The sequence below is a fragment of the Eutrigla gurnardus genome, assembly GCF_963514095.1.
Source record: "Eutrigla gurnardus genome assembly, chromosome: 2".
NCBI lineage: Eukaryota > Metazoa > Chordata > Actinopteri > Perciformes > Triglidae > Eutrigla > Eutrigla gurnardus.
The window spans coordinates 24,368,457-24,396,003 of record NC_139916.1 but is presented as its reverse complement, the minus strand read 5'-3'; the positions used below and the strand labels follow the sequence as shown (position 1 = coordinate 24,396,003).

The window sequence follows — 27,547 nt, the reverse complement described above, 5'->3', positions numbered from 1 at the left end:
GTACAGCCTTTGATGGCAGGCCACATTGGGGAGTCCTTGACCAAAAATCAACACAAATTTGCTCTTTCAACACTAAAACCCCATGGACCAACCCAAACTATTAATCAATCCTTTCATTTATTGGCTGTATTCCAGTGTATTCTACCTGCTGGGAACTCTTCTACATCAAGGTACATGAGGGACTGGCTGCAGGAGTGACAGAAGTTGCTCTAGAAAAATACTAACTTTTTTCTACTTTTAAAAGTTGAAAAATGTAAAACCTCAGTGCAGGTAACAATAAGTGCCAGCCAATCAAACACACAGGATGGGTGGCTTGTGATTACAGCAACATTAGACATAATGCAGATAGTTGGTGTTTCTTTGTGTTTATAGAGTCAGTATGGAACACAGAAGTGTCAGAGTTGGACATCAGGACTGTTTGCTGACAGTGGCAGTTACTCATTCTGGTCCTTATAGAAACAAAGTGTATGTGCCACAAGCACTTTTTGATTATCGGCAGAAAATGTTGTTGAGGCAGCACATTTCCTCCAAAGATTGTTATTTTGGCACTTTTGAATTTGACAGTAAGAGTGAGACAGCAAGAGAAGAGAGATGAGTGATGAAGGGCCATGACTGAATTCAAACTCCACCGAGCTATCAACATGGCCACGGGCGACGTTTCTCTCTTATCTTCTAAAATGTGTTTCAGTGCCATTTCTCTCCTTTTGGATAATTTACAGTGATTCAAGGTCAGATTTTAGCTCAGGACATCTACATGATATCAACTTGAGCCATCTTGGATTCCCAGCAAAGTGAACACATTCTTTACTATATACACCCAGGGCTGCCTGCTTTAACTCCCGCAATTGACCCTTTCCACACAATCTCATGCCACATGACCATTTTTCTCACACAGAGAAAAACATACAGAGCATTTCTTTTTTTATCTCCCTACCTCCACAAGTCAATGATTAGTAGTTGCTTGCATGTCAAGTGTGCCCTGCCAAGTGTGTGAAATAAGCGTGGCCAGGCTCCCTTGGCACAGGGTTTTCGCAGGTCCTTAAAAAACTAAAATCCAGTAATCTGAATTTTTTGGGGCGTAAAATGCATGTTTGACAGGTCTTAAAGTCCCAATGAAATGGAATATTTCAGCGATGAACAGTTACCAGTGGGATTTAAATCAAAGCCTTCGCATTTGATTGGACTGCTACAAAATTGTGCACTGTAATGCTACACACGAAACCTCCATTACCACTAAAAGTTGAAGATTGATGGATGGATGGATGGATGGATGGATGGATGGATGTCATATCACTGGTTGAAATCGTTTGGTACTAGCACACGTCCCCTATTGTTTTACAGGAAGAAAAGAGGATTGGGATCTGATATAAAAATACAAAGGAATTGCATATATTCTACAAATGCACAATATGCAGGGATCTGTTCTGAAAGGGTTGAAAAGTAATTTTCCCCATTTCATCTAAATATTTAAATTGATTGGGTTATGAAGTAAAGTTACTTTTATAGAATTGCATCAACTTTAGCCTTGCTTTTCAATGTGTTTGGGGGGGGGGGGGGGGGGGGGGAACAACTGTATTGTTTATGCTATAACAAAACGAACTCCCCCCGAAGAGTCACTAATACAAACAGTTAAGGTTCGGTCAGTATTGACATCTAGAGCCTGTTGTCCATCTCAATGGATGGGCCCAATGTGAATTTGAAGTTTTTTTCAACAGGACAGTATGGAGGTTGCTCAGCTGCAGAGAGCTGTGGACTCCACCAATAAAAATGAAATAATATATAATAAATAATAAAAAGTGGCTTCTCCATTTGTCAGCTGGACAAACCTTTGAAAGCCATGCACACGCTGTTCCACAGCAAACCAGCAGGAAGGACAACAGTGCTGTCACCAAACTCACCATCAATCCTTTATTGGTTGGCTATCACTTCACCAGTATGTGGATATTGTGAAAAAAAAAACTTCTAAACCCTGGGAGAAAATCCCTCGACAGAAGCAACCCTGAAACTCGGCCAAGCTGCAGTTGTACAGGACTGTCGCCAGGACCTTCAATCCCTCCTTTGAAGAAGTATCACACATACCCCTTTTCCACCGAGGCATTTTGAGGGCCGGTTCGGAGCCGGTGCCCAATCGCGAACCAGTTCTTCCTGTTTCCACAGACAAAGAGCCGGCTCTCGGCCTGGAAAACTGGTTCCCGAGCGGCCCCAACTCTTTGCTGGGCTGGAACAGGGCCCGGCTTACGTTAGGGGCTGGGGGCGGGGTTAACGCTCGAGGCAACGGGGGAAACGTTACTGTTCCCGGTAAGTTTCACTTTTAAAATGTTTCACCTCGTTGCAAACCGACGACACATTTCTGTTTAGTTTACCAAGCTAGTGATTACGTTCGTAACAGCAGCAACTAGTGGCTTTGCTTCCTCGGGTAATGTAAGCTGACCGGCTAGCTAGCCAGCTAGCGTGATATTGCTAACAACAACATTAGCATGCCACTTTCTGACTGCCGTTAACTAAACGTTACCAACTACCAACGTGACTTAACATCTGTGTTTGCAGCGTCGTGGACACGTTTGTGATTAAACCGCTGTTCTCTGGTTTGTGTTTGTAGAGCTGTCGGGCATCGGCGATACTGAACGGAGGTCCAACCTGCAGATGAACAAACATCCAACTATCTATCTATCTATTGATCACACACTGTTCTACACTTTAAAAAATGTTGTGATTTTAGTATTTTGTGTATTTTATTGTTATTGTATTATTTCCCAAAATAAACACTTTTTCTGAAGAGACATGTCTGCTATGCTTGAAATTAGCGCTGCGGGGAAACCTCAGACGTATACAGTGACGTAATGACGTGGTTCTCTGGGCTCTCTAGCCGGTGGAAACGCAAACAGGTTCTCGAACGGTTCGCAAGTTGAACCAACTGCGAACCAGCACGGCACCGGCCCGGCTCTTGAACTAGGTTCGCGTTGGTGGAAAAGGGGTAACAGAGGAGCCAGTGATGTCTTTCCTCTGGAAAAGACTTTGCCGAGTTGATCAAGGTAATGATTTATATGGGTGCACATTATCATTACAGAACTCTTGTCACTACTGATTAGGCCTTATTGATGCGTACAGCGTGTTAATAAATAGGTAAAACCTTCAACCTTTGTTTGTGTATTAGAATTATGATAATGTTACTTTATAATAAATGTGGATACAGACTTGCATTTACTTTTGGGATTGTCTTTTGATCAAACAACTACTTAGACCCTGTCAAGAGAGACGTCCTCCAGGACATCACTACACTGCAGTTAACCAAACTAGATGTAGCTAATACGAAGAACTGGCTCTTGACATTGGCTTGGTTGTGGAGTCAGTCCTCAAGGTAATGTTGTCGCCTAATTTAGAAAGGTGAATGTATAAATTATGGTCAGGGTGCAAGCAACAAATATCCTTTTATTGTATGTTCTATGGCGTATCCCCCATGTCCAGAACAGCAAAGTGTTCTTCAGTGGGACTTCAGAGTCCTTGAGTCTGGAAGGGATTGCATGCAGGGACTGTCAAACATTGTCAGAAAAGTGCAGCCCCCTCAAATATCCAACGGTTAGGCAGATGGCGTATCCGGACCTTTCTGTCATGTTCAGAGACCCATGAAACGTCTTGTAAGACATTTCTGCACCACAAACAGCTGGCAGGAGATCTTCCTGCTGGTAGGAATAGTTCGGCAACAAGCTTTGAACAACAGGACGAGGTCCGTTTACTCTCAGGAATATTTTGAAATTTTGAGCAACGTACTGCAACCACAGGCAGTGTGTTGTTGTTCAGTAATTCATGCTTAATTGTGATACTTTTTCTGGTACTTTTTTTCTCTACGACTTTTCTCCAATTTGTTGTGTGCATTTTGTTTGTTGGATCATATTTGAGGGTGGATTACTTTTGTCATTTTCTCTTCCCTCCTGCATCATTATAACATTGCAAGTTGGTCATAAGATATAATGATTGCCCTGCGAGGGCAGAGTTCCTCCCTGCTGATACAAATGGGCCTGGACATCTTCTTGTGTGGTCTCCTCTACGAGCCCTATCCGAAGCTTTGGGCTTTTTGCCAGAAGCTGTTAATTTTGTCCCATGAATAGGTTTCTGTGGAGGCTTTTCTTGGATCAAGGACATAGACTTGCAACATGCAGGAGGACAGACAGGCTTGTAGGAGGACAGACAGGCTTGTGTCCCCCTACACGGGGGTTACCAAGCTTCTCCTCACAAAAGAACTCCTGACTTCTGTGGCCAGGTACCTTGTCCATGTCAATCAGGAGAGAAGGAAGAAGGAGTCTGATGCACAGGGCCAGGAGAAAAGGCTACAGGGGAGGAACTAAAAAAGAAAAGGAAAACCTTCCAAGAGGTTTCTGAAAGTCTGGCCAGACAGGTTTGCAAGAGGCTGAGGTTAGTCGGGGGGCCCAGCTCAAAACAAAGGCAAATGCTCTGAGGAGGGTCTGCAAGGAAAAGTTAACTGAGCTCAAAAACATAGAGGAGGAGATTGTCACCAAGGGAGAAGAGCTCAGATTAATGTTCTGGTCTACACACATTACTGTTGTGTACACACAGTAATGTGTTCTATGTTCAGTTGAATGTTCATTCACTCCAATTTCCTTTCACATCCTTTTTACAATTTGTTTTACCAGTAATACATCTTAAATTTACGACGGCGTATTAGGGCCACTGTCGAAAAAAAAAAAAAAAAACGGAGCCGAGAGAGGTGCGACTTTAAAACTAGCAAATTTGCGAGTTTTAAAGTGGCAAATTTGCTAGTTTATTACGATGCTAACAACCTGCATTTATGCTAGCTAACTTCGCTTCCGAATGTCGCTTTTATCTTTCTAATTAATTCATCCCAACGTGTGACGCTTTGCTAAGGCCCTTAAGGTAATGGCTGTTGATGGTTATTGTTGGTTAATTTTATATGGGCCAAATTGTCATCTTATTTGTGTTTATTGAGCAGGTAGTTTGCCTAAGCTAGCAGTAGTTTTCACTTGTTGTCATAGCAACGGCAAACATCCGGGTCAAGCTACGTGATTACTTCCTCTATGACCACTAGCTTAGCCAAACCACCCGATCAACAAACACACATGACAATTTGGCCCATATAAAATTAACCAACACTAACCATCAAGAGCCATCACCCTAAGGACCTTAGCAAAGCATTGACACACGGGATGGATTAATTAGAAAGATAAAAGCTACATTCATGGGAAGTTAGCTAGCATAAATGCCGGTTGTTAGCATCGTAATAAACTAGCAAATTTGTCACTTTAAAACTCGCAAATTTGCTAGTTTTAAAGTCGCAAATTTGCCATTTTAAAACTAGCAAATTTGTGACTTTTAATCTCAGAATATTGCCCACCGATCTCGGGTCAATTTTTTTTTTTTTTTCCGACAGTGGCCCTACTAAGCCGTCGTATAAATTGCTTTCTTAATGGTCTTAAAACAATTTTACTGTAAAATAATCTTACCAGTGGAAACCCTGGAGCATAAAGCACAGTCCTGAGGGAGTCACTTAACGTAAGAAATAAGTAAATAGGTTTTAAGTTATTCACAGTTTTTCTGAGTTTTTGGAGCTGAGTGACGTGTTTTCAATGCGTTTCCAACATGTCTGTTGATGTGCAAAAAAAACACCGATACTCAAGTCAAACTAAAATAGATTCAGCAGCTGTGTAAAACGTGTTTTTCCTCCAAGGGAAACAACGACCCATAAACTGCACCTCCCCATAACACCAAACATGCATTTCTATTGTGTTTTACCAACCAGAACGTGTCAGAGACACTTCATTCATCATCAAAGGCAACAGGCTTCAGATACACATCACGACGGGACGTTGTCATTCTTATCTGCTGTTTAGTAGTCAAATGCTGTTCTGGGACAGAAATGAAGGGATTAAGTGGCCCTGATAATGACTCTTTTATGTTGACACGTAATGACTTCTGAACGTGAGTATCGTTAAATTAATGGAAGGGCTCCACTCGCAGTAGGAGGTGGACAGATTGGAGCGGTGAACTAGACCGGCAACAGATCAGCTCACAACCTGCTGACTCTCTAGACAGGTCGGCTGCCGGTCCTGTTCTCTCTCTGCATCGTACCATCAAACAAGCCTGCTGTGTGATGCTCCCTGTATCAGAAGACAGAGGGCTGGGGGGGGGGGGGGGGGGGGGGGGGGGGGGTGCAATGCTGAACAATCTGGTGGAGAACAAACTTTGGGATGCACAGCATTCGTTTGAGCTTTCTTTATAATATAATAGCTCACAACTGAGAACATTATATGATTATGAAGAAGTGCCACAATCTTGTACGCACCTTGAATACATTTTTTTGAATTTCGTTGGGTTGTTTTTTAACATTTTAGTGTTATTGGAAATGTTAATGCGAGTCAGAAAAATGCTCAATGCTGTCTAAATGCACAGCCTCACAGCCTGGCAGTGGAGACGTAGTTTTTGAAAGGCTAAATGTCAACAAATATGGATTGAAGCAAAATGTTTAATTCAAGAAAATCATGTTGCGAATTTAATAATGTTTTGGCTTTACAATGCTCTAAAGTTATTGGAAATGTTTGGATGACTCAAGTACAATCCTTTGCACCCACCACTGGAATCTGATTATTAAAATAGTGTCATACTTATAATAAGTCTAGCCTGATCTTTAATTGCATTGCTGAAATACCAGGTACCAGGTTTGAGCATAATTTAAATGGTAACGTTATAAATAAAGCTTTGATGTATTTTACAGACCAGCCAACAGGCCTGCAATCCAACAGCCACCTAAATTATATAGCTAAATGATGTAGCCAATATGCAACAGCAACATTAATTGTGTCAATGGACAGCAACAAAGAGTGGAATGAGTGCCCGCCTAATCAGTAAAAACAATGTGAAACTCATCAATTTAAGACAATACATCAACTATAGGTCAAGACAAAGCTATGTGATCTCAATATGCAACAGCAACATTAATTAAGCACCCTGTCAATGGAAAGCGACACATTCACTGATTAGGACGGCACTCTGTTCGCTACTTGTCGCTGTCCATTGACAGAGGGTGCTGAATTAATGTTGCTGTTGCATATTGTGAAGAGGGAGAAGCGCCTCCAAAGCATCAGTCCCACCATAGCCTACCCCGTGCACAATGGGGCTAAACTACAGTAATCCAATAAGATGAAGATGCCAGCACACACCAGGCTGCTTGAATATACACTATTTTATTGATAAATTACATTTAAAAAAAAAAAGAAAAGAATGAAAGAGCAAACTACATGTTTAGATTAGCTTCAGGCGTGATTGCCTTCACATCTTAAATCTTCTGGTGCTGATTCACAAAGAATCCCATCCACCGCTAAGTAACAAAAGGTAATACTAGGCAGAATATTACAATATAAATAAATACATTTGTCTTATGGGTTACAAAAAATGTCCAAAGTACAACAAAGTAGATATTTCCCATAATGTAGCACTTTTGGTTATATAGTAGCCAATGATTTAGCTGGATGTTTCTGTTTTTTAGGCCTGTCAGCTGGTCTTTGGAATGTAGTGCAGTGTCATGTGTTATCTCTCTCACACATGGGAACTAAAATGTAAGATGCTGTAGCTTCGAAGGGGGCAGGCGGTTGTTATTTGTACTATGGAATAGCATCCTACTGGCAGCACTGGTTGTGCCACCCGGATGTTACAAAATGCAATAACTTTTTTGTAACATGTTGTGAACACACTTATTAACAAAGAGTTGATGATTTACACATCCAGCAGATACGTCGTGTTTCTGGCCTCTGCATGTTAAGTTATAGGTTATTAACTTCCATAAGGCCTATATGTGGCATGCACCAAAGCCTTCACAGTGAGAAATTGCACGTTATCGTTCCGAACCCTACCTGCCTGGTTCGTTGTGATGTTGACCAATGCATAAGTGGATGGCTCGTTGCTCAGGTGCGTCACTGCGTTCATAGCCAGGAGACGGAAGGAGTAGTTGGTGTGAGCCACCAGGTTGAGCACCGTCACCCATGGCTCCGTCAGCCCCGTCTGGCGGGGAATGAACCGAAGCGCTGCAGTGCCCAAGCGCTCCACCATCCCTCCGACCCCGATGCTCGCCCCTGCCTTCCCTCCACTGGTGCCTCCCGGGAAGGATGCACAGTCCTCACAGGGGCCGCCTTCCCCAGAGCATTTCTGACACAACACGCTGTACTTCAGATCGCTGCGACCTCCAGTATCCAGAGGGCGATCCCACTCTAAATTCACGGACGTCCCATTGACCGAGGAGATGACATTTACTGGAGCAGATGGAGGGCCTGGAGAAAGGAAAGATGGCCGTTCAGGTCCATTCACAGGTTCTGTCTAAAAATGTTGATTATATTTTGGGGAATTGGAATTACTGCTGTTGTTTGTTGTGGGCGTGGGCATATGTCTTCCAGAATCTGAGACGTTCTGCCTGTGGGATTGAGCGACCTTGTGTACTGTGTGTTTATGCTTACGGGAGCATGGAGCTGCCGGTGGGTCGTCCGTCGCTCGATAGTAGTTGGAGTCACAGGGGCAGGAGAGGGCAGCTCTGGTCTCCGAGTGGCTGTGCTGAGGACATTTACCACATGGGCCATCGCCCGCCACCGGCTTGTAGAAACCCACCTCACAGGCTGCAGAGAGAGAGAGGGAGAGGGAGAGAATAAATAGAGTAAATACAGAGCTTGCAGGGAAAGGCTCACTGCTCCCATAATCACTCAGACTATGATAAAAATGAGAGAGAGTGCTGCCAGAAAGGCATGAATCACACTCCTATAGGAAGCTGTGCATCTCAACGCTGCTTCAACTTCTTCAAAACTGTGTCATCTCCTCCTGAACATTCATTTTAGGACATAAACCCCCCCTTACCCTCCTCCAAATCTATGTATAATTACAGGCCTCGTAACCGTGGAGACCACGGAGCAAGGGAGATGAAAGTCATACTTCTCTCTGCTCTGATTTGGGCTGAAAAGGCTCTGCACTGTTGATACTCCCAGTGGGACCCTCAGAATCCAGACCGTGTTTCAACCTTATTCAGCTCCTCTGATACATATTCACTTTTAACTCCGGGCTGATTAATAATGGAGAGGGCTCTGATAAATATATTCTCTTTCCAGGCGGTTAATAGGCTTCTGCTATGGTAAATGGGGCAGGGGTTAATCTCGCATACACGCAGGAAGCAGCGGCGGCGGAAGACGCCGCCGTGCTTGTGTTTGCACTTCCTCGCAGGGTAATTTATGTTTCCCCCAGAATGCTGAGTGTTAGTTTACAGATGCAGTGTTTTCCTAACCTTTCCCTTGTTTAGTTTACACAGGGCCATTTTAAGTGCTTATAGACTTCAAAAGGTGCTGAAAGAACCATGACATTGGATAACCAACGAGTGAAATTATAACTATTCTGGATTAGTCACTGGCACATTTTTATTTCAATAAGAAGGAAAACCGTCCCAAAGTGCACATGTAAACGCTCACCATGGTTGTGCTAAAAAACACATACACCCTGGTTCTGCAAATGTGATTCAATTTTTAATGATAACCTGCACAATAGTCTTTCATTTGATAGGAGGAGTTTGTTGCAGCTACTTTATTAATTTTCACCAAATTGTTCATTGTGACCGTAGAGTGTGTCAAGGTTCACATTATCCTTGTAAGATCCACCTGCAAAGACCGACACTTGTGTTTATTGGAGTGTCCAGCCAGAGGCACCAATTTAGTCACACAACATGTTCAATATTAATAAAGTATGAATTTAAAAAGAGCTAACAACGCCTTCGTCAGCAGCCGGCGCGGAGCTTCAGGGCTCTGCAGTCGGACGCCGGGTTCAAGCGGGATTCGGAAGAACCACGAGCACTGCCTTTCAGCGTCCATGTAAATTAATTGGACTGTTGACACAACACGTCGTTCAACTTCTTCTCTCCAACCAGACTCTTCTTCTCTACAACCAGACTCTACAACAGTACAAAGTCTACAACAAGACTTTTCTTCACTACAACAAGACTTTTCTTCACTTCCCTGGAGTCAAAACGAGCCGATAGCCAACCGCAAACAGAATGAAACCAGAGTGTAGTTCACTCATGTGTAAGACTGAAATCAATTGGAATAGTAACATACAGCAATTCAATATGATTCACACAAATCTAAAGCTTTTAGAGGCCCTTTTAGTTGGAGGTCCCTGGTCAGCCCCTAGTGATTTTTTCCTGAGTGTCTTTCACCAGCATTATGAGTAGTCATGACTTGAGTTACAACACAGCTATCAGGTGAATTTCAGTATTAAAAGGCTTTCAGTGTGAAGTTGTTTGTATGAGGGCTTCTCCAGGAAGCGGTGAGCAGCAACACCAGTTGCCAAGCATCCGGCCCATTCTAAATAGACATGTTTTCAACAGGCATGGCACTACTTGTTCATAATTAAGTTTTGACAGACTTCAATATTGAAATAGAAGTAAAATATAGAAAGGAGAGAAAAACAACGTGGATAGATAAAAACAATTGTGTGCCTCCCTCCAAAATTATAATAAACACAGCAAACATGCATTTCTTTTCAGGTTTCAGTACACGTCTTTGTTGTTTGATACTGTGGGGAAAGAAACAAAAATAGATTTAGCTCCTGTGCAAACTGAGGCAAGAAAAAAAATCATAATAGTGGGAGTGAAATATTGTTATTGTTTGATATTTGTTTTCTTTTGCATCAAGATGAGTTAGTACCGGTCAACATAGAGAAGATTTCTACGCCTGCTGAATCTCTGAGCAGGATCCTTAATTATTAAAAAAACAAAAACATCCCAAATATTTTAACACCTTTTTTGTTGCTTCCTTCCGGTGGTCAACATCCCTGTCACAGCTTCACTGGATGTGTGACACAACTAGAAGCCACCACAAGCATACGAATATTAAAACACACCAATGACCTGAGATGGGTTATGTCCGAAACAAAGAACCCACTGTGGTCAGGTGGAATTCATTTAAACATAATAAGACATAAAAACAAAAAGTTTTTTTATGACAGTACCTCCAAACATTTCAATAACTTTGATTTAATTTGTGTATGTTCAACCTGGGATTTATGGTGTAAGAAATACAATGTAACTGGGTGAAAGTAGAAATGGATGTATTCTATTACCATATTATCTTGTAATTAAAGTGTGGAAGTGCAGGTCGAATAGATTAAGGTTATTTAGACAAGATTTTATGTTAATCCAGAATCACTTTTCATGTTACCCACATGGATACGCAACAATTATGTTTGCTATGAATTCTTGAGGGAAGTTAGAATTGGATTTGGCTTTATGTTTGTTAAAATTATGGCAATTTTGTTTCCCTCCTGTACTTGATGCTGTTAGTATAATAAGGAGCCGTTTGTTGTGTTCATGTGGATTTATCTAAGTATAAGTGGGTCTGACTGTATGTATGTGGACCCCAGGAAGAATAGAAAATGCTAGCCCTAATGGAGATCCTAATAACGAAAGAAAGGTCCCCAGTTAATGCTAGTCCTGTGTGAACAGGGCTTTAGAGTCCCAAAGGCAAAGTTAATAGCAGGAAGGCAACAGGAAAGCATGCAGCAAAACCAACCAACAACAAAGAAAGGGACCAGGCTGGTATTTTTAGAGAATGACTAATTGAGGGAGTGAGAACAGGTGAGCAGGAGGGAGGTCAGGTGACTGCAGGGTTAATGGGGGACAGGTGAAACTAATCAGGGCATGGCAGACAGTCAAAACTGACGGGAAAACATGGAAAGGCAGGAAGTCAAGTGATCTGAAACAAGAGAGCTACAAGAAAACAAGAAACACAAAACATGAATCAATGACATGAATGCCATCTTCCGAACACAACAGACACAGTTTGAATTCAAAATCATACACCTTCATCAGTTCCATCAGCAAGGGTTGTTCTTTTCATGACATCAAAGCTAGGAGAGCATAACGTTCAGTGCACAGAAGATGAACATGTAGATGCGTAACCATCATGGTTAGTGCCAGTTTGACTTTTGATTTTAATTCTAAAGGTAACATAACATTTTTTCCATGTTTTGTTAAAGTTACATAACACAAGGTTGGGAGCTTTTCTGTTGCCTCTCAATGTCTCAACATGCTAACAGTGGGTGCTATGCTTCTGAAGGGATCAGATGTCACCGTCGTATGAGAGCAGTGTGGGCTAGCCAGCCAAGCATTCTAACATGTACTAGCATGCACTAATAGCACAAGCAGCCAGCCTGGCTATGGAAATAAAGAATGGCAGCCATATCTCCTCCAAAATAACATTCCCATACAATTAATTGCACTCTTAATTAAGTTTCCAGGCAAACTGCATTGTTTTCCAGTTTGAAACAGGGCAGCTGTGGCTACTAATGTAGTTTACTACCACCGGTATGACTGTGTGTGAATGAATGGAACCTGGAACCCTGTCAGAATGATTTGAGTGTCTTGAAAAGCGCCATACAAATCCAATCCATTTTTATTATTATTATATTATTATATTATTATTATTATTATTATTATTATTATTATTATTATTAGTAGTACTAGTACTAGTAGTGGTAGTATTAATAAAAGTACATAGTGATAGGCAACAAAACTCCTTGATGAGCTTAAGTAAAACTCCTCATGATTTGGTCTAAATTAACTATGAAATTTAAACAAAAGAAAACAAAAAACAACAACAATACTTGGTTATGTTTTGGCAACAACAAAACTCAGCAGTCTGCCCCTTGAGCAAATGTTATCCACAATGAAATCAGTTTCCTTTAAAACAAAATTAACAATGCAGGGAGACCAGACTGTAAACAGAGAAACTCAGATAACACACACAGAGGGAGAGCGATATCACTCTTTGATCACATAGATATTACTCCACTATATCTATCTGTACATTACATCTGAATATAAATAATTACAAGTGAGTGTAACTCAAACGTCAGTGTAATGAGGAGTGAGTAGTTATCTCTCTGTTTGTATTTCCGTATATTGTGTAACTCTCAAGTAATTCCTAGGAAGGAGTTTCCCCTCTGAATAATTTCGATTAAAACCCTACTGTGGAAAAAAAGATTTGATGCAGATGATTTTGCATGTCTGTAGGGCATCTTAAAATAGCCCTTATTCATAAAGCCTGATTATTATTCATTTTTTCATCTGGCTATCTACATTAACACATGCTTAAGCTTTAGTATCTGTTATTGCCAACTAAGTGTAAAATTTGTGTAAACGTCTTAATCTTTGAGGGACATTAAGTACTTGCATATTTAGCCTTTAATTGATTTGCATTACTTTTTCTTTGGTTGAGGCTGTAGCATTAAAATTATAACTGAGAATTAATTTCACCTTTAAAAAATAAGTGACACACGCACCTGCACAAATGCTTATAATGTAAAACACGTAGCAGATGCTCAGATATGTGCATATATGCACACGCAGTACATTATGCTGAAACTACTTCTATTGGCAATATTTATCCCAGACTGTTTTTTCTTTCTCCGTTTCATCCTGTTAATCGCTCCATCCCTTGATGTTTTTTTTTGTGAAGCCCCAGAGTTGAAAAGCAGGTCAAGATAAACATCGGAACAGCTCGTTCATCAAGGGGAGAGGCGGCAAGCACTTTGAAGTCTCTGACAGATTCACCGGGAGTTCCACGGACGCTCACACATTTACACGCATGCAAAAAGGTTATGATAATGCAAAGCACACGCTGGCGTACACGCGGTGTGTCTGCTGCGGCCACGGCAACCACATGCAGCGGGGATTTACAGACACAAAGGTGAATATGCAAGAAGGTGGTCTGTATCAAGAGGAGCTGTGTTAACCTTTGACTTCTAATGCTGATTTATATTATTATAATACTAAGATAAAAAATTAACATGTATCATCATCATTAGGAGATGAATGAAGAGACGGCAACTGCAAGAAGCAAAGTGATCAATGGGAAGTAGATGACTAATAGATTGTTTCCTGACAAAGGTAATTTTTCTCCTGATATTCTTGTTAAATGTCATACTTAAAAGCAACGTTTGAAACATTTAACACTGATGAACAATTGTTGGACACTTTACTAAAATGAAAGCATCAGCACAATACAGGAAGTGGGTGCTTTTATTCCAGCACAAACTGAGTCAAAGCCTGTAAAGTTTCGATGAATACTTTGGATTATCACAATGTGTTGTTCAGTCTCACCTACAGCACGGTAACCTTCTCTTAATGCAGTTTGTTCCCATGGGAAGGCGTATAAATAGCACCTTTAAGGACATTTTGCATGTAGTTTCCACGTTTTTAGCTTTCCACGTTTCATGTCACGTTCATTCAGAACAGGCTGTGCAGCGGTGCAGTTTTAAAAATGTCTTCTCGTTTAGGTTTACGAAAAAAATCATGTTTTTGTTTGTTTGTTTCATAAATTAAGTCACGTAGTCAATGGTTGACTTTTGGTTTTACACGGGACACAAACAGCACTCTGCACGCTCTCCCAGCATGGGCAGAAGTGCAATACCTGTCATGTGTACAGTTTAATAACATAATAATTACAACAAAGTCAAATGATATGACAGAAATTATCCATGTCATAGCAGCAGAAATAATCTTCGAAAAAGATTACACCTACTGATATTAGCAGCTGTGGATATAATAGCATGATAGTAACTGATTGTAATGCGTTTATGCTTCGTCACCTGACTTCTGGAGTACTTGGTCTGAGCGTCTCATCTTGCCACAGCCTGAAATGTCACATGAAGAGCAAATAGTGCATAATGATAAAACAGGATTTGACCTAAGAAATAGACATGTTTTTCATAGGCCATAGGCTCACAGCATTGATGATACCAGGCTGCTGAATGCACCACAGTGAGTTAGGCAATCAACACCAACCAGTAATGTTTACCACACTGACTGTGAGTTTAGCTTTACTTCAACTTGCCTATACGAGCTACTACTACTTGAAAACTACATTGAAGTACTTTGGTCCTTGTGAGGTGTAATTCCTGCCCAAACCAGATTAACTTTCACACGCCTCTTTCTTTCATGTAAAAAATTGTATTTTAGCCTATAGAATATATTACAGTAAAGCATGCTTCTCAGCCTGTGAAAACAGTTATCACCCTGAGTTTGGGATCGAGGCTTCACATTTTTATCAGATATGCTATTGAGTTGCATTATGGGAGGTGCAAGGGGGGTTTGGAACTGGACCTATACCTGTCAAAAGAAAAAAAGATCAATTGTAAATTTGTTGAGATTTTCACCTCAAAGGGACTGTGGTATCTATTAAGGCAGGTCGTGTAGAGGGCACTCAGCTAAGGAAGATGCACCATGAGCACAACATTAACTTAAAGGTGTGTTTGATGTGTTGCCTAAAACAAACTCTAACACAGATCAGTGTTGCATCATAGGCGTATGGGTTGGTTTCTTGGTTTTGGGCATATAATGATACTGTGGATATAGGTGCCCAACAGCACAGTATTGCTCAAAGGATCCTATTGAGTGAATCCAGACAGCATTGAGACAACTTTACAGGTAGGTGAAAAAATGTGTGATAAATAACTTGAGGCATTTTAAATGAATCAAAGCATTTTGAACGAAACTCACTACAACTGTACATGAAGTATTATTTTTGAAAAAAAGTTAAAGGCCTTTGTGAATGTTTTATCTGGATCTATTAGCAGAAATGTAATATAATATTCACACCTATGTTTTCATTTGTGTATGTAACACCTGAAACTAAGAATCATTGTGTTTTCACAGCTTAGAATGAGCCTTTCATATCTAGGGAGTGGGTCTTCTTCATGGTGCCCGTGATGTTACAACTGTCATGGCAGATATCGCAAGAGTCCCGAAATCTATTGGTTTCTTGTACGGGAACACCATTATTTTCTTTCAGCACATAAATAATGCCAGTTTTCCATATCCATATGAGTATGCTGCGGTCAGAGCTGGTGACATAGTATTACATATTGAGAAGGACCACTTGGATGGGTCCAACCATGAGACTGTTGTTCAACACCACGTGTCCTAAAGTGCCTAAACTTAACTTAATGTTAATTTATGTTGCCTAAACAGAAAGTATGTTTGAGAAACCTAACTGTAAGTAGATATTTTGAGCCCAAACATGAATACTTCCAATTGAAATACTTTGTGGGGAATTTGTGCGTAGATGAATCAGTACATTTTCTCTTTTGAGACTAGTTTGCAAACCGCCTTGAGACTGTGTTGTTCTACCACAGCCCAGAACAGACAAACCAAACGCTGACACTAGAGAGTCTTCTGCATTTTTTTGTCACCGAGTTCTCTTACATGCTTGGAAAAGGAGGGGTGAGGGGAGGGGTATTCAGTTGGTTGCAATCTTCAATCTTCACTACTAGATATCAGTAATCCCTACACACTGCTCCTTTAAGTGCCATGGCAGCTGTCCAGGGTGCTGATTCTAGAGCGGTCTCAGGTGTCATGGAGATGCCAACACCAAGTTAACTTAAAGCTCCCGTGAGTTTTGTCATTGAAGAATGGTATAAGGCTCTTTAAGTCTGAAAAATATACATGCAGTGTGCTCTCAGCAGTCCTGTTAAATAATGTTGCAGTTTATTAAAAACCACAAAATCCCTCCATCTCTGTGCCAGTTGGAGACAGGAATTACAGTCAAAAGAGGTAATTCCAGGTTGTAAAAAAAAAAAGTAATTAACTGCATGTCGATCACCACAATAAATAACCCCCCCCCCCAAAAAAAAAATAACAAAAAAAACTGTATGGCCACCATCTGTACCAAAACCTACTATTGTGCAGTTTACCCAGAAAATAAGAGACACATACTTCTCTGTTGGGTTGCACTGGTTAAATGAAACTGTTTACAGAATCACTAAGTTGGTAAATGTGTGTGTCTGAATGTGCGAGTGTTCATGTGTTTTGCGTGTTGCCCGGCGTGTCAGTACCTGTCAATGTAGTGCACTCGCTACAGGAGAATTTGCATTACAATGAATCTTAATAGCCGTGTGCGGCATTGTGTGCTGACCTTGATTTATTCCCTGTATAAGTGGGTAAATAAATATATTGGAAAAGGGGGGGAGAAAGCACATCATCGGCCGACGCGTGAGGAGACTGGGGGAGGAGCAGGGAGGAGCAGAGTGGAGCAGGGTCTTGTGTTCATCCTGGGTTGTCTGGTGAAAGCTCACATTGAGCACTCAGTGCTGAGCCTGCTCCGCTTCAAGGATACATGTTAGTACATCTAGAAACCTACATTAAAAACAACAACAATAAAGGCTTCATTAAAACAAGTCTTTTGTTTCTTGGTGCATTTTCTTTTGCTTCCCTCAAGGCTGATTTGTAAAAATAAAATATATCAACAAATCAGTTTCCCCTCAAAGCAGTTTTATTGTCCTTTTATTGGCAAACAGAAAGTTTCTTGCTATTATTTTGAAAAGTGACGACCATTTAAAGCTATGATAATAATATGAAAACATTTTGTCATATTTGCTCAAACTGTCTCTGAAATGGGGGATCAAGTCCGATTCAAGATGGACTAACAGACTTGAGAGTCAACAGTGACAACAATGTTATTGGCAGAAATGTTGTATTAATGGCAAAAAAATTACAATTACTGCTACAGAAAAAATAATTCAGATCCTCCGTTATTTGATTCTTCATTCATGGTGGTGGCATGCAAGATAAACCTTTTCTTCTCAAATTGAAAGAAACATGGGTGGAGTAATTTATATACAAAGGATCCTTCATAAAATTGTAATATGTAATTCCTTGTTATTGGGTTATTGGTACATTGACTGTGTCTCACTTAAATTAAATACATGTCATGGCTGAGATCAGCTTTCCCAACTGATGGCAAGCTCTGATAATGGTTCTGTCCACAACCTGTGATTGGACAGTAGCTTGTTTTTCCTTTTGGCATTGACAATGCTGCTCCATCTCAAAACAGGAAACATGAAAACTGAAAACACTATTTTGTGTTTCATATTGGAAGGTCTAAGCTTCTCTGCTGGACTACACTGAAATGGAATACAAGGATTCCCTTTGTTTCTGTGTTTTGATTTGTGGCCTGGAAAATTCTGGTCACACTGAAAAACCCTTCATTTTATAAAGACAAGGTAAATACATCGAACGACATGTATAGCGTTTCACTTTATTTCTTTGTTTGATGTGTGTGTTAAAGCCAAGCTGAAAGTACCATACTAGTCTGATTGTCACTTTTCTCCATTCCAGAGATTTCCCGTCTTCAACACATCTATCTTGTGTGCATCTGTGTCTGCTTTAGTAGAGCTCAGTCTACCTGTTTTAACCGCCTATCACTGCCATTCATGATGAAACGTTGTGTAAAAACACTCTACAAGACTGTTAAATCGCTGGGTTTATGTAATTCAACCTTTTGAAAATTACTGCATTGTTTATTATATCTAAAAGTACTGTATTACTCAAAAAAACATTCAAGTTTAAGCTAACCTTAATAAACATGTTCAGGTACATTAAGTAATGTCTATCGAATATGGACAAAATATAAACAAACTCTCACAATATCTAAAAAATAAAGCAACTTTGGTAAACATGGTAGAGGTTTATGTAAACTAGGTGGCCGATTTTGTCGATGGACAATGACATGTAATAACCTGATATTATACACGCAAGTTGACACATGTTTACATGTCTATTAAGGGTAAGTTTCCATACTTGAGACTTGTTTGGTTATTTATTACTCAGAAGAATTATATAAAAAGATATTTAGATTTTTTTTTTCAATCAGCAGTGTTCAAACTCTGATAAAGAAGTGGAAATGAGTGGTTCTGATGATACCGAGCCACGGTCAGTTTGAGTTCAGCCACAACTACCAGGAAAATTGGTTCGGGATGCAAAGAAAATCCCACAGGCAACTTTAGCTGAAATACAAGCTTCTCTGCAAAAGTTTCAAGATGCACAATAAGGAGGTACTTTTGAACGGGGTCCATTTAAATTCTTATAAATATTGATATGTTTTGTTTAATGATTGTGCTATTCTGGCATGCCTTATAGTTTAATATGAGTCCCATTAAAAATAAAATGAATATTTTGCTTATCACTCGTGTTTGTTATGAGTACAACTGTATGTCTGACTGGAACAGGACTTTGATTGTTAAAAAGTGTAACCCAGGACCTTCTCTAGCTCTGTGCCATTAAAGTTGCAGATGGCCTGATGGTCATGGAATTACCAGCAGGCCATGTTATTACTGGCTGAAATTGGTTGGTACTAGCTGATGTAAGCACGTGTTAAGGTTGTCAATTGAACAGTGTACATTAATTGCAGTTGTTTGTGACAGGACACTGCAGAAGTCATGATGCTCACCTACCCACAACCCCAAAAGCTCCAGAGCAAGGCTACTTGAACATAGAAGCCACAATACTTCCTGCATTAGCACTGACTTTTGACATCGGATCTTAAATCCTGAGGTGCGGAAGTATGTAATATTAAAGAATGTAGATTTGAAGAATGCATTTTTGTTTGTCTGTATGGAGTAACACTGGGCAGGAAAGACCAAAACATTAAAAGAGATGAGACAAGTATAAGGATGAGAATATGAATGAGACAGCCCTGTTTGTCAAACACAATATCGACAATATTTGATGTTTCATTTGGTGGCAATTGCTGATGTGCTATTATGCAACATTTCTCACTCCATTGCATCAACAATGCAGATTGCTAGTGTCACAACATATGTACATGTACTTTAAGCTTTGGTCCAGACACGATCAGTGTCCTACTGTATGAAAGTCCTGTGTTTTTTGAGGAATTCCCCTCCACACCCAGTGTGCACCAGTCTCACTCTTTATACTACATCAGTAATCCTCACGTAACGTGGTTGGGCGTGTCTAAAAGGCACTCACATTCTTACTGAACACTGACCAAGCTGCTTTATTTGCAGGTTGATATATACAGTATGTAACCAATTTTTCATGGAAAACCACCTTAACTGGGTTTTACAAAAGCGAAAGTCACACATGTTTACTTTGTAAATGTGTCTCTAAACGCGTCTGTCAACAAGCTGATCTAAAAGTTTTAGATGTACTGTAACAATATACCCAGTCTCAGTGTCCTAGACCTCACGCTGCATCGACCTTGCAAAGAATCAAGCGCACTCTGAAAATCCGGTGACAAAGTTAGGCAACGTCTCCTCAGCTGGTTCCCCGGGGACCACATGAAGCCACTAACGAGCCGCTGAAGCTGTCTGAGTGATGGATGAGCGTGTCGGTGAGATCAACAGTGGAAATGGGACACTCACCATCCACATCGTCCCTCCTGTTACACAGCAAGTCCAGATACTAACAGCTGGATTGCCGCTCTGCCTCAACCCACTGTACAACGGAATGGCCTTCCAATTTGAGTTAAGCCTGATTTACTTAAGTGTCGTGTCGAGGTGCATGGTGATCGATGACCTCTGGGATAGAATGGATGGGTCTGGTTAGGGATCCTTTAAGGAGGATAGACAGATGGCTTCAGCTGGTTTCTGTTGGGCTCAGAGGACAACGCAACAAGTCGATGCAATCATTATTGGGGGGGAAAGAACCTTTTTTGACATATAAAAGTACATAAATATAATATATGTCAGCAGAACAACCCATTTATTAGACTGTTTGGTGGGAACAAGACCAACTACTGTAAGAAAACATAATGCCACACTTGGCCACCTAACACCAAAGGGCAAACTGAAAATAAAGCAGCTGGAGAAAAATGATTTAAACAAGTGAAACAATATGATAACAACACACTTTTTAAGCCATCTATCATATAATTAGCCGACCTTATTGAAAAAACTGTGTGAACAGAAAGAAAAAGCAGACTGTGCAGCTTTTCTGTTCTTAAAGTCCAATTGAAATCACAAAATGTATCAGTGTGTAATGACCCTATTGCAATTTATAAACTATTAGGGGCGTACGCAGTTTAGCAACGGAAGTACAGCAGAGTGCTTCTATGAAAGGACATTTCCCACCAAATACCACGGATGAAACCTTAACAAATCTACTTTCCAGGGGTCCGTTTCACAAAGCAGGTTTAGTGAAAACCTTGAGTTAACCCTGAGATGAGGGAAACTCTGGTTTTTCGGTTTCACAAAGCCAGTTCAGCATAAATCTGAGTGAGTTACCCGGGTAACATACTCCGTGAACCTAACCTGCTCGCTAGCAGGTTTGCTTCAACAAACCGTGAGTTTCTCCCTACATGTCTCCGCCTTTTTCCGGAATCTGAACCAACTCTGAAAAAATGTGCCGTCCTTTCATCGTCAACCTAATCGATGTGGAAATAAAAGTGATTCTAGCAGCTTTGCGTCGGGAGAGAATTTTGATTGCCTTTCCTTCCAATCACATTAGATATTATCTAAACAATATTCTCCGACATTTACAACATTTCATATCGCGGACATAATCCGCAACCAGATTCTTTGCGGAGGTAGTGTTTTTGCGAACGGGAGATTTATGAAATGTTTAAGTACATTTCTGTGTTGAAATATCTGTTTAAATTTACTGTTTAATATGTGAAATATGATTAAAATCATATGCCTTAGTCAATGTATTTGCGCAATATTCTCATGCTTAATTCTCAACTGATGCCACTTTCTTTCTGTTCCTGGGGGGATTACACCCAATGAAAATGATAATTTATTCAGTGCGCTATTTTGTGAACTACGGGAGTTGAAACCCTGTCGCCTGCGCCGTGGGCGGCGTTGCTAACCATTACACCGAAGTGTCACTGTTCAAGACTGAAAATAAAGACTTATTACCTTTAGATCAATAGACTGTTTCATTCAGTTATACACATTAGATCGGGCAGTACTGCCACGCCAACTATCGCTACTTTGCTGCAGTTACGTTGCTCCGCTTTCTCAGGATGAGCTTGTTTTCTACATAAACACTCAGTAATATCTAATGACGTTCTCCCCGTTGCCATGGTGAATCGTAGTATCGGAGCTCCATTGATGATGGCTTTATAGAGTCGGCAGGCACGCGCGTAACTCAGAGTTTACATACTCAGAGTTGACTGAACTAATTCAAAATGTATCCAGCTGGAACTTCTGAGCATACATCACTAGCTGCTTCCAACAATGTTGTCTGTAGTCAAGGTGTCAAAAAGCATGACAGATTTTCTCAGATTTTTTAGTTTTACACTGGATTTTTGATCAGTCCAGTGGTAGTGAACACAGTTTAATTGCTTGCAGCCATAGATACCACCGGTGTTTTGGTTTAACAAGTGACCATGTTAACTGGTGACTCACCAAATGCTTCCATGATTGCTTAAGGTGATGGCAGCTGGCTGACAGACACATTCAGCTGAAAGTTACCAGTTAACATGGTCACTAATTAAACTGAAACACCTGTTGCTATGAAATAGTTGTGATCCTGGTCAAATTCTGTACAAATTGAGTCAATTGTAAAGGACCAATGACAATTTGATTCTGGTAACAGTTTGAATTAAATGTTTAAACCTAGCTACTTCATTTGGATGGCTGGGACAAAACACGACTTTAAAACTTGCAAATTTGCTAGTTTTAAAGTCGCAAATTTGCCACTTTAAAACTAGCAAATTTGCGAGTTTTAAAGTGGCAAATTTGCGACTTTAATACGATGCTAACAACCTGCATTTATGCTAGCTAACTTCGCTTCCAAATGTCGCTTTTATCTTTCTAATTAATTCATCCCAACGTGTGACGCTTTGCTAAGGCCCTTAAGGTAATGGCTGTTGATGGTTATTGTTGGTTAATTTTATATGGGCCAAATTGTCATCTTATTTGTGTTTATTGAGCAGGTAGTTTGCCTAAGCTAGCAGTAGTTTTCACTTGTTGTCATAGCAACGGCAAACATCCTGGTCAAGCTACGTGATTACTTCCTCTATGACCGCTAGCTTAGCCAAACCACCCGATCAACAAACACACATACCGTAACATGACAATTTGGCCCATATAAAATTAACCAACACTAACCATCAAGAGCCATCACTCTAAGGACCTTAGCAAAGCATTGACACACGGGATGGATTAATTAGAAAGATAAAAGCTACATTCATGGGAAGTTAGCTAGCATAAATGCCGGTTGTTAGCATCGCAATAAACTAGCAAATTTGACACTTTAAAACTCGCAAATTTGCTAGTTTTAAAGTCGTAAATTTGCCACTTTAAAACTAGCAAATTTGTGACTTTTAATCTCAGAATATTGCCCACCTCTCTCGGCTCCGTTTTTTTTTTTTTTCCCGACAGTGGCCCTAATACGCCGTCGTAGTAAGCTTTTCTAGAAAAACATTCAATCTCAGTTGGAATTTACCAATTTTGGAATATACTTTTCTGTATGTACAGTACATGTGAATCAGGTATTTTTTTTACAGTGACCCTGAAGGGCAAACGACAACGACAAAAAGAAAAACACAATGACATCAACAAAAACACAACCACATGAACAAAAACACAACCATATTAACAAAATCACGACATTAACAAAAACACAACCACGTTAACAAAACACAACCACGTTAAAAAAAACATGACAAAAACACACAACATTAACAAAAAACACGACAAAAAGAAAAACACGACATTAACAAAAACACGACTGTGAAAAGCGACGGTCGCCTTTTCCCCGAGCCTACCGGGTTGCCCTAAAGACAGACATAGAACGTCACCATTGCCACACTACACTTCCCAGCATGCACACATACCAGCTGCCGTCGCGGCGGCGTTACACCCCTGGAATAGCGACAAATGCACTCGGACATAAACAACTACCACACACGTCAGTTCAGTTAACAGCATTTATTGTACAAAACAACACAGCGAACAGGGAAACACCGATTCCGCTCCATAATTCACTCCGTAACAATACATTTCCTCGAGAAACAAACACACCCGACTACTCACAGTCTTCCGGTCCGTCCGCATACTGGTCCGTGTGGCAGCGCGCGCCACATCGGGCCAGTTCCTTATCTGCTGTCCCGTGACGGTGGAATGGGGTTTGCGAGGGGCAGGGGGGGTGATGTGTAGGCGTGCATACGTCATTGGCGTTGGTGAGGGTGATGTGTTGTTTTTGTATTGCACTGTCTGTAGGGGTGAAATATAGGGTGTATATATAGAGGGGAAAATATATTTCAGCATGGTGAGGATATTGGGAAGGCTACAATACGATATAGGGCATCCCTCTCCAAGTGGGCTCTCCCAATAAGGGGCTGATGGGTGGGCCTACTTAAGGCGAAGGAGGGGAAGGGCCAAAGGGGGGGCATTTTCAGATGCGGCAGCTTGCGGAGAGGCTGTGTGTTTTTCCCCCACTGATAGACCGAAAGTGAGCCTGGCATTACCTTTCAATGGCTGGTTTGTTTAATTTGTTAATTCAGTATTCTGTTCATTTTTTTGTTGTCCTTTTGTATTATGTTTTTGCACCTCGCACCTGCAAAATAAACTCCATCACTTTGTCATCTAAGTTCCGTGAGCTGCCTCCTGCTTCAAGCATTTCATCACCATTTTCACCTCCTGGTTGTGTTCCGTCCCGTATGTGAGTTGGGGGTGCGGTACCTCTTTCCCACAACGACAAAAAGAAAAACAACATTAACAAAAACACAAAAAAAGAAAAACACAACGGCATTAACAAAAACATGACAAAAAGAAAAACGCAACAACTTCGTTATGCACAGAAACCTCGGACACTGAGTCCGATGCGTTTTATTTGTTGCGAAAATTCACGAAACAAAAACAAACGGAGTCATCAGCAGGGAGGGAGATTCTGTGATCGACATACTTCATGAAAAACGAAAAAAGAGCAGCGCAGCAATTGGATCGCGGAGATCGGTGGTCTTCTTTCTGATGTGCGATCCCAGTAGTACTGGACCACCGACCTCCTGAAGTCCACCTGGACCCATCCGGGATCGTTTAAAATAAACTGAGTCATCCTACAGTTAGCAGGATCGTTGCACAGCTTCATTAATTTTCTTCTTTCAATAATGAGACGATCACTAAATTGTATTGGCTCTAGAAATCTTGAGGGTATTCTAGTCCTGCTAAATGTTTTAAGTGCCCTGAGATGACTTCTGTTGTGATATGACACTATAAATAAAATTGAATTGAATTGAATTGAATCGTCATCACTGCTGGATGGTTTATTTTCAACGATGGGTCCAGGTGGATTCAGGTCCACTTTGCAGAACTACTGGGACCGCACATCTCCGCGATCCACCTGAACCACGACTGCAGAACGTCCCCCGATGCCAAACTGCTCGGCGATTGCTCACAATCTGTCCCTCATCTCTGCATCAAAGCAGCCCTTCCACCTTTTCAAAAGACGGGCGTGCTTTCGTCCAATCAGACGAAGTGCCTACCCTTTCCGGTAGAAGTTAATGTGGGTGTGTTTTTGTTAATGTTGTGTTTTTGTTAATGTTGTTGTGCTTTTCTTTTTGTCGTTGTGTTTTTGTTAATGTCGTGTTTTTGTTAATGTTGTAATGTTTTTGTTAATGTCATTGCCATTTGCCCTTCAGGGCCACCGTATTTTTTTGCGTGTATGTTAGTCACAGAATAAGTGTATTTATGGTAAAGATACCTCCAATCAATTCCTATCTGGCTGTCAGACTTTCTATCATTAATAAAAGCGAGGCTGAAACAAATAACAAATAGCGTCGATAACGTCAGTCCACATTCGTTCCCGCCTCTTCTCGCCTCCCTGCTGGCCTCCCTGCTGGCCTCCCTGCTGGCCTCCCTGCTGGGTTCAAATCAATTCCATCAATGAAGCCATCACAAAGGAAACATTACTGCAGTGTTTTCCTGTGAAAAACTCCTGGTAATTACAAATCAAATGAGACAAATACATCCCGGTTAATGAGCGTTAAACGGATGTTAATTATCCGATTGAATGGCTGTCACCATTAAACTGTGTCTGATGGAGGGAGTGGGGGGGGGTTAAGGGGAAGGGTAGCTCAAAAAAAAGACGGGTATTCTGAAAAGCATATTAGCTGCAGATTGAGAAAATCAGACAGTGTGAAGCGCGTGTGTCGGAAATGGAAGCGAGATGGGGGACAGGCAGCGGGTGAGGAAGGGAGGCAACAGAAAACCTTTCTCTTTTTTTCTGACATTAGCAATTGCTGTGATCCATCGGAGGGGAAATTAATCAACTGTTTTTTCATTATTTATATATGTGAAAAGGACAAAGTGTGCGAAGAGAGCGCTGCTCAGAGGCAGGAGTCACACTGTGCTAATATGGTCACAGTCGGGTCTGCCAGGCAGCTCCAGTCACAACATATCTGTCTCAGAAGGATTAAAAAAATCACTTAACATGCAAAACAAGGTACGAGTACCTCTCTGATTCATCAAGCAGCTCACATTACAATGTGGGAGTCTAGATTTGGATTACAGAAACAACAATTGTGTAACTCATGTTTTAAAATGAATGTTTGTGTATAGGGATGGGGATATATAAGATTTCATAGCAGATTGAGACAACGATCTTCAATCTATCAGGTGAAAAATAGACTCGTTTTTGAAAAATACCGGATACAAAAACACATGTTTTTATTGATTAATCCCTTATTTATGGAGCGAGACCTTATGATTTATGATCATCTTATTTAAATATAAATATAAAATATAAATTTAAATAATTTTGCACTTAAAAGGATGTTCACTAAAATAAGATGTACATATAAATCTAAAATGGTTTACAGGATGTTTGAGAGCCATTTAAGAGATGTAAGCATATTTCGATGATTATGGAGATAATAGCGTGAAGTTAAATAACGTGCAATTATTTTGGCAAGATTTTTCATACTGTTCCATGTCTATCTGTGTGTGTGTGTGTGTGTGTGTGTGTGTTTAATCAGAGGTTCGGTCTGATAATAATTCCTTTCAGGACTGAAGAATGCAGATCACCAAGGCAAGTCCAGATAAGACGAAGCTCAATAAAAACTGTTCGACACCTTGAATGGGCTGATTAACCTGTGATACCGGTAATTGTTGCCTGCAATTTTGCTAAATTATACAGGTTTTTCACGGCTCCTGGTCTTTTGTTTGTTGAGATCAAAAGGACAAATAAATAATTTTCTTGCTTTTGACTTCTACATCGCTGTTATGTTCCATAGAATGCTAGAAAATTCTCAAATAGCACACTTCTTCATCAAGTTGTGTCATGTAAGCTGACAAAACATTTCTAAAGTGTCCTTACATGAAAATGGATGGGACTTCTGTCCCTTGGGCCCCAGACCCTGATTAATTGCAAATTGGTTTCATATAATATGTGCCACTAAAGAACTATACAATGCAATGACGAGGGTGATTAAGCAAACCTCTGTTTAACCAAAGCTCTGTGCATATTTGTAAATACACACATCAAACCTATGGATATTATTCCGGATACTGCTTCATATTAGATCATGTAAACTATAATATAATATAAAGCTGTCACGTGTAGTCTGTTACGTCCTTTAAGTCTACTGATATTCTACTTTTTTATTTTGGTCAATAAATCTCATGAAGACCAAAACGAACAATATGATAATCCAACCAACAAGTATTGTCTCTGGAACCTGATATATCTTACTAATCAAAGAACTCCATTGTTGTCAAAAACTACTGGAAAAGATCATTAAGCTACACTGTT

At 40.5% G+C, this 27,547-nt stretch overlaps 2 protein-coding genes across 3 annotated transcripts in view; one reads left to right on the top strand and one right to left on the bottom strand.

Annotated features, from left to right (window-relative positions):
* cldn19 (claudin 19) overlaps positions 1-27,547 on the top strand; it is a 324,743-nt gene that overhangs the window by 98,524 nt on the left and 198,672 nt on the right. The gene's annotated exons all lie outside the window — the stretch shown is intronic.
* Positions 1-27,547, bottom strand: part of epha8 (eph receptor A8) — a 120,440-nt gene that overhangs the window by 20,948 nt on the left and 71,945 nt on the right. For both annotated transcript variants that reach the window (XM_084023810.1, XM_084023811.1), the window contains exons 7-8: positions 8,478-8,633; positions 7,881-8,294 (exon numbers count right to left, since the gene is read on the bottom strand). In XM_084023810.1, the coding sequence (XP_083879936.1) occupies positions 7,881-8,294; positions 8,478-8,633 (570 nt within the window). The remainder of the gene's footprint in view (positions 1-7,880; positions 8,295-8,477; positions 8,634-27,547) is intronic.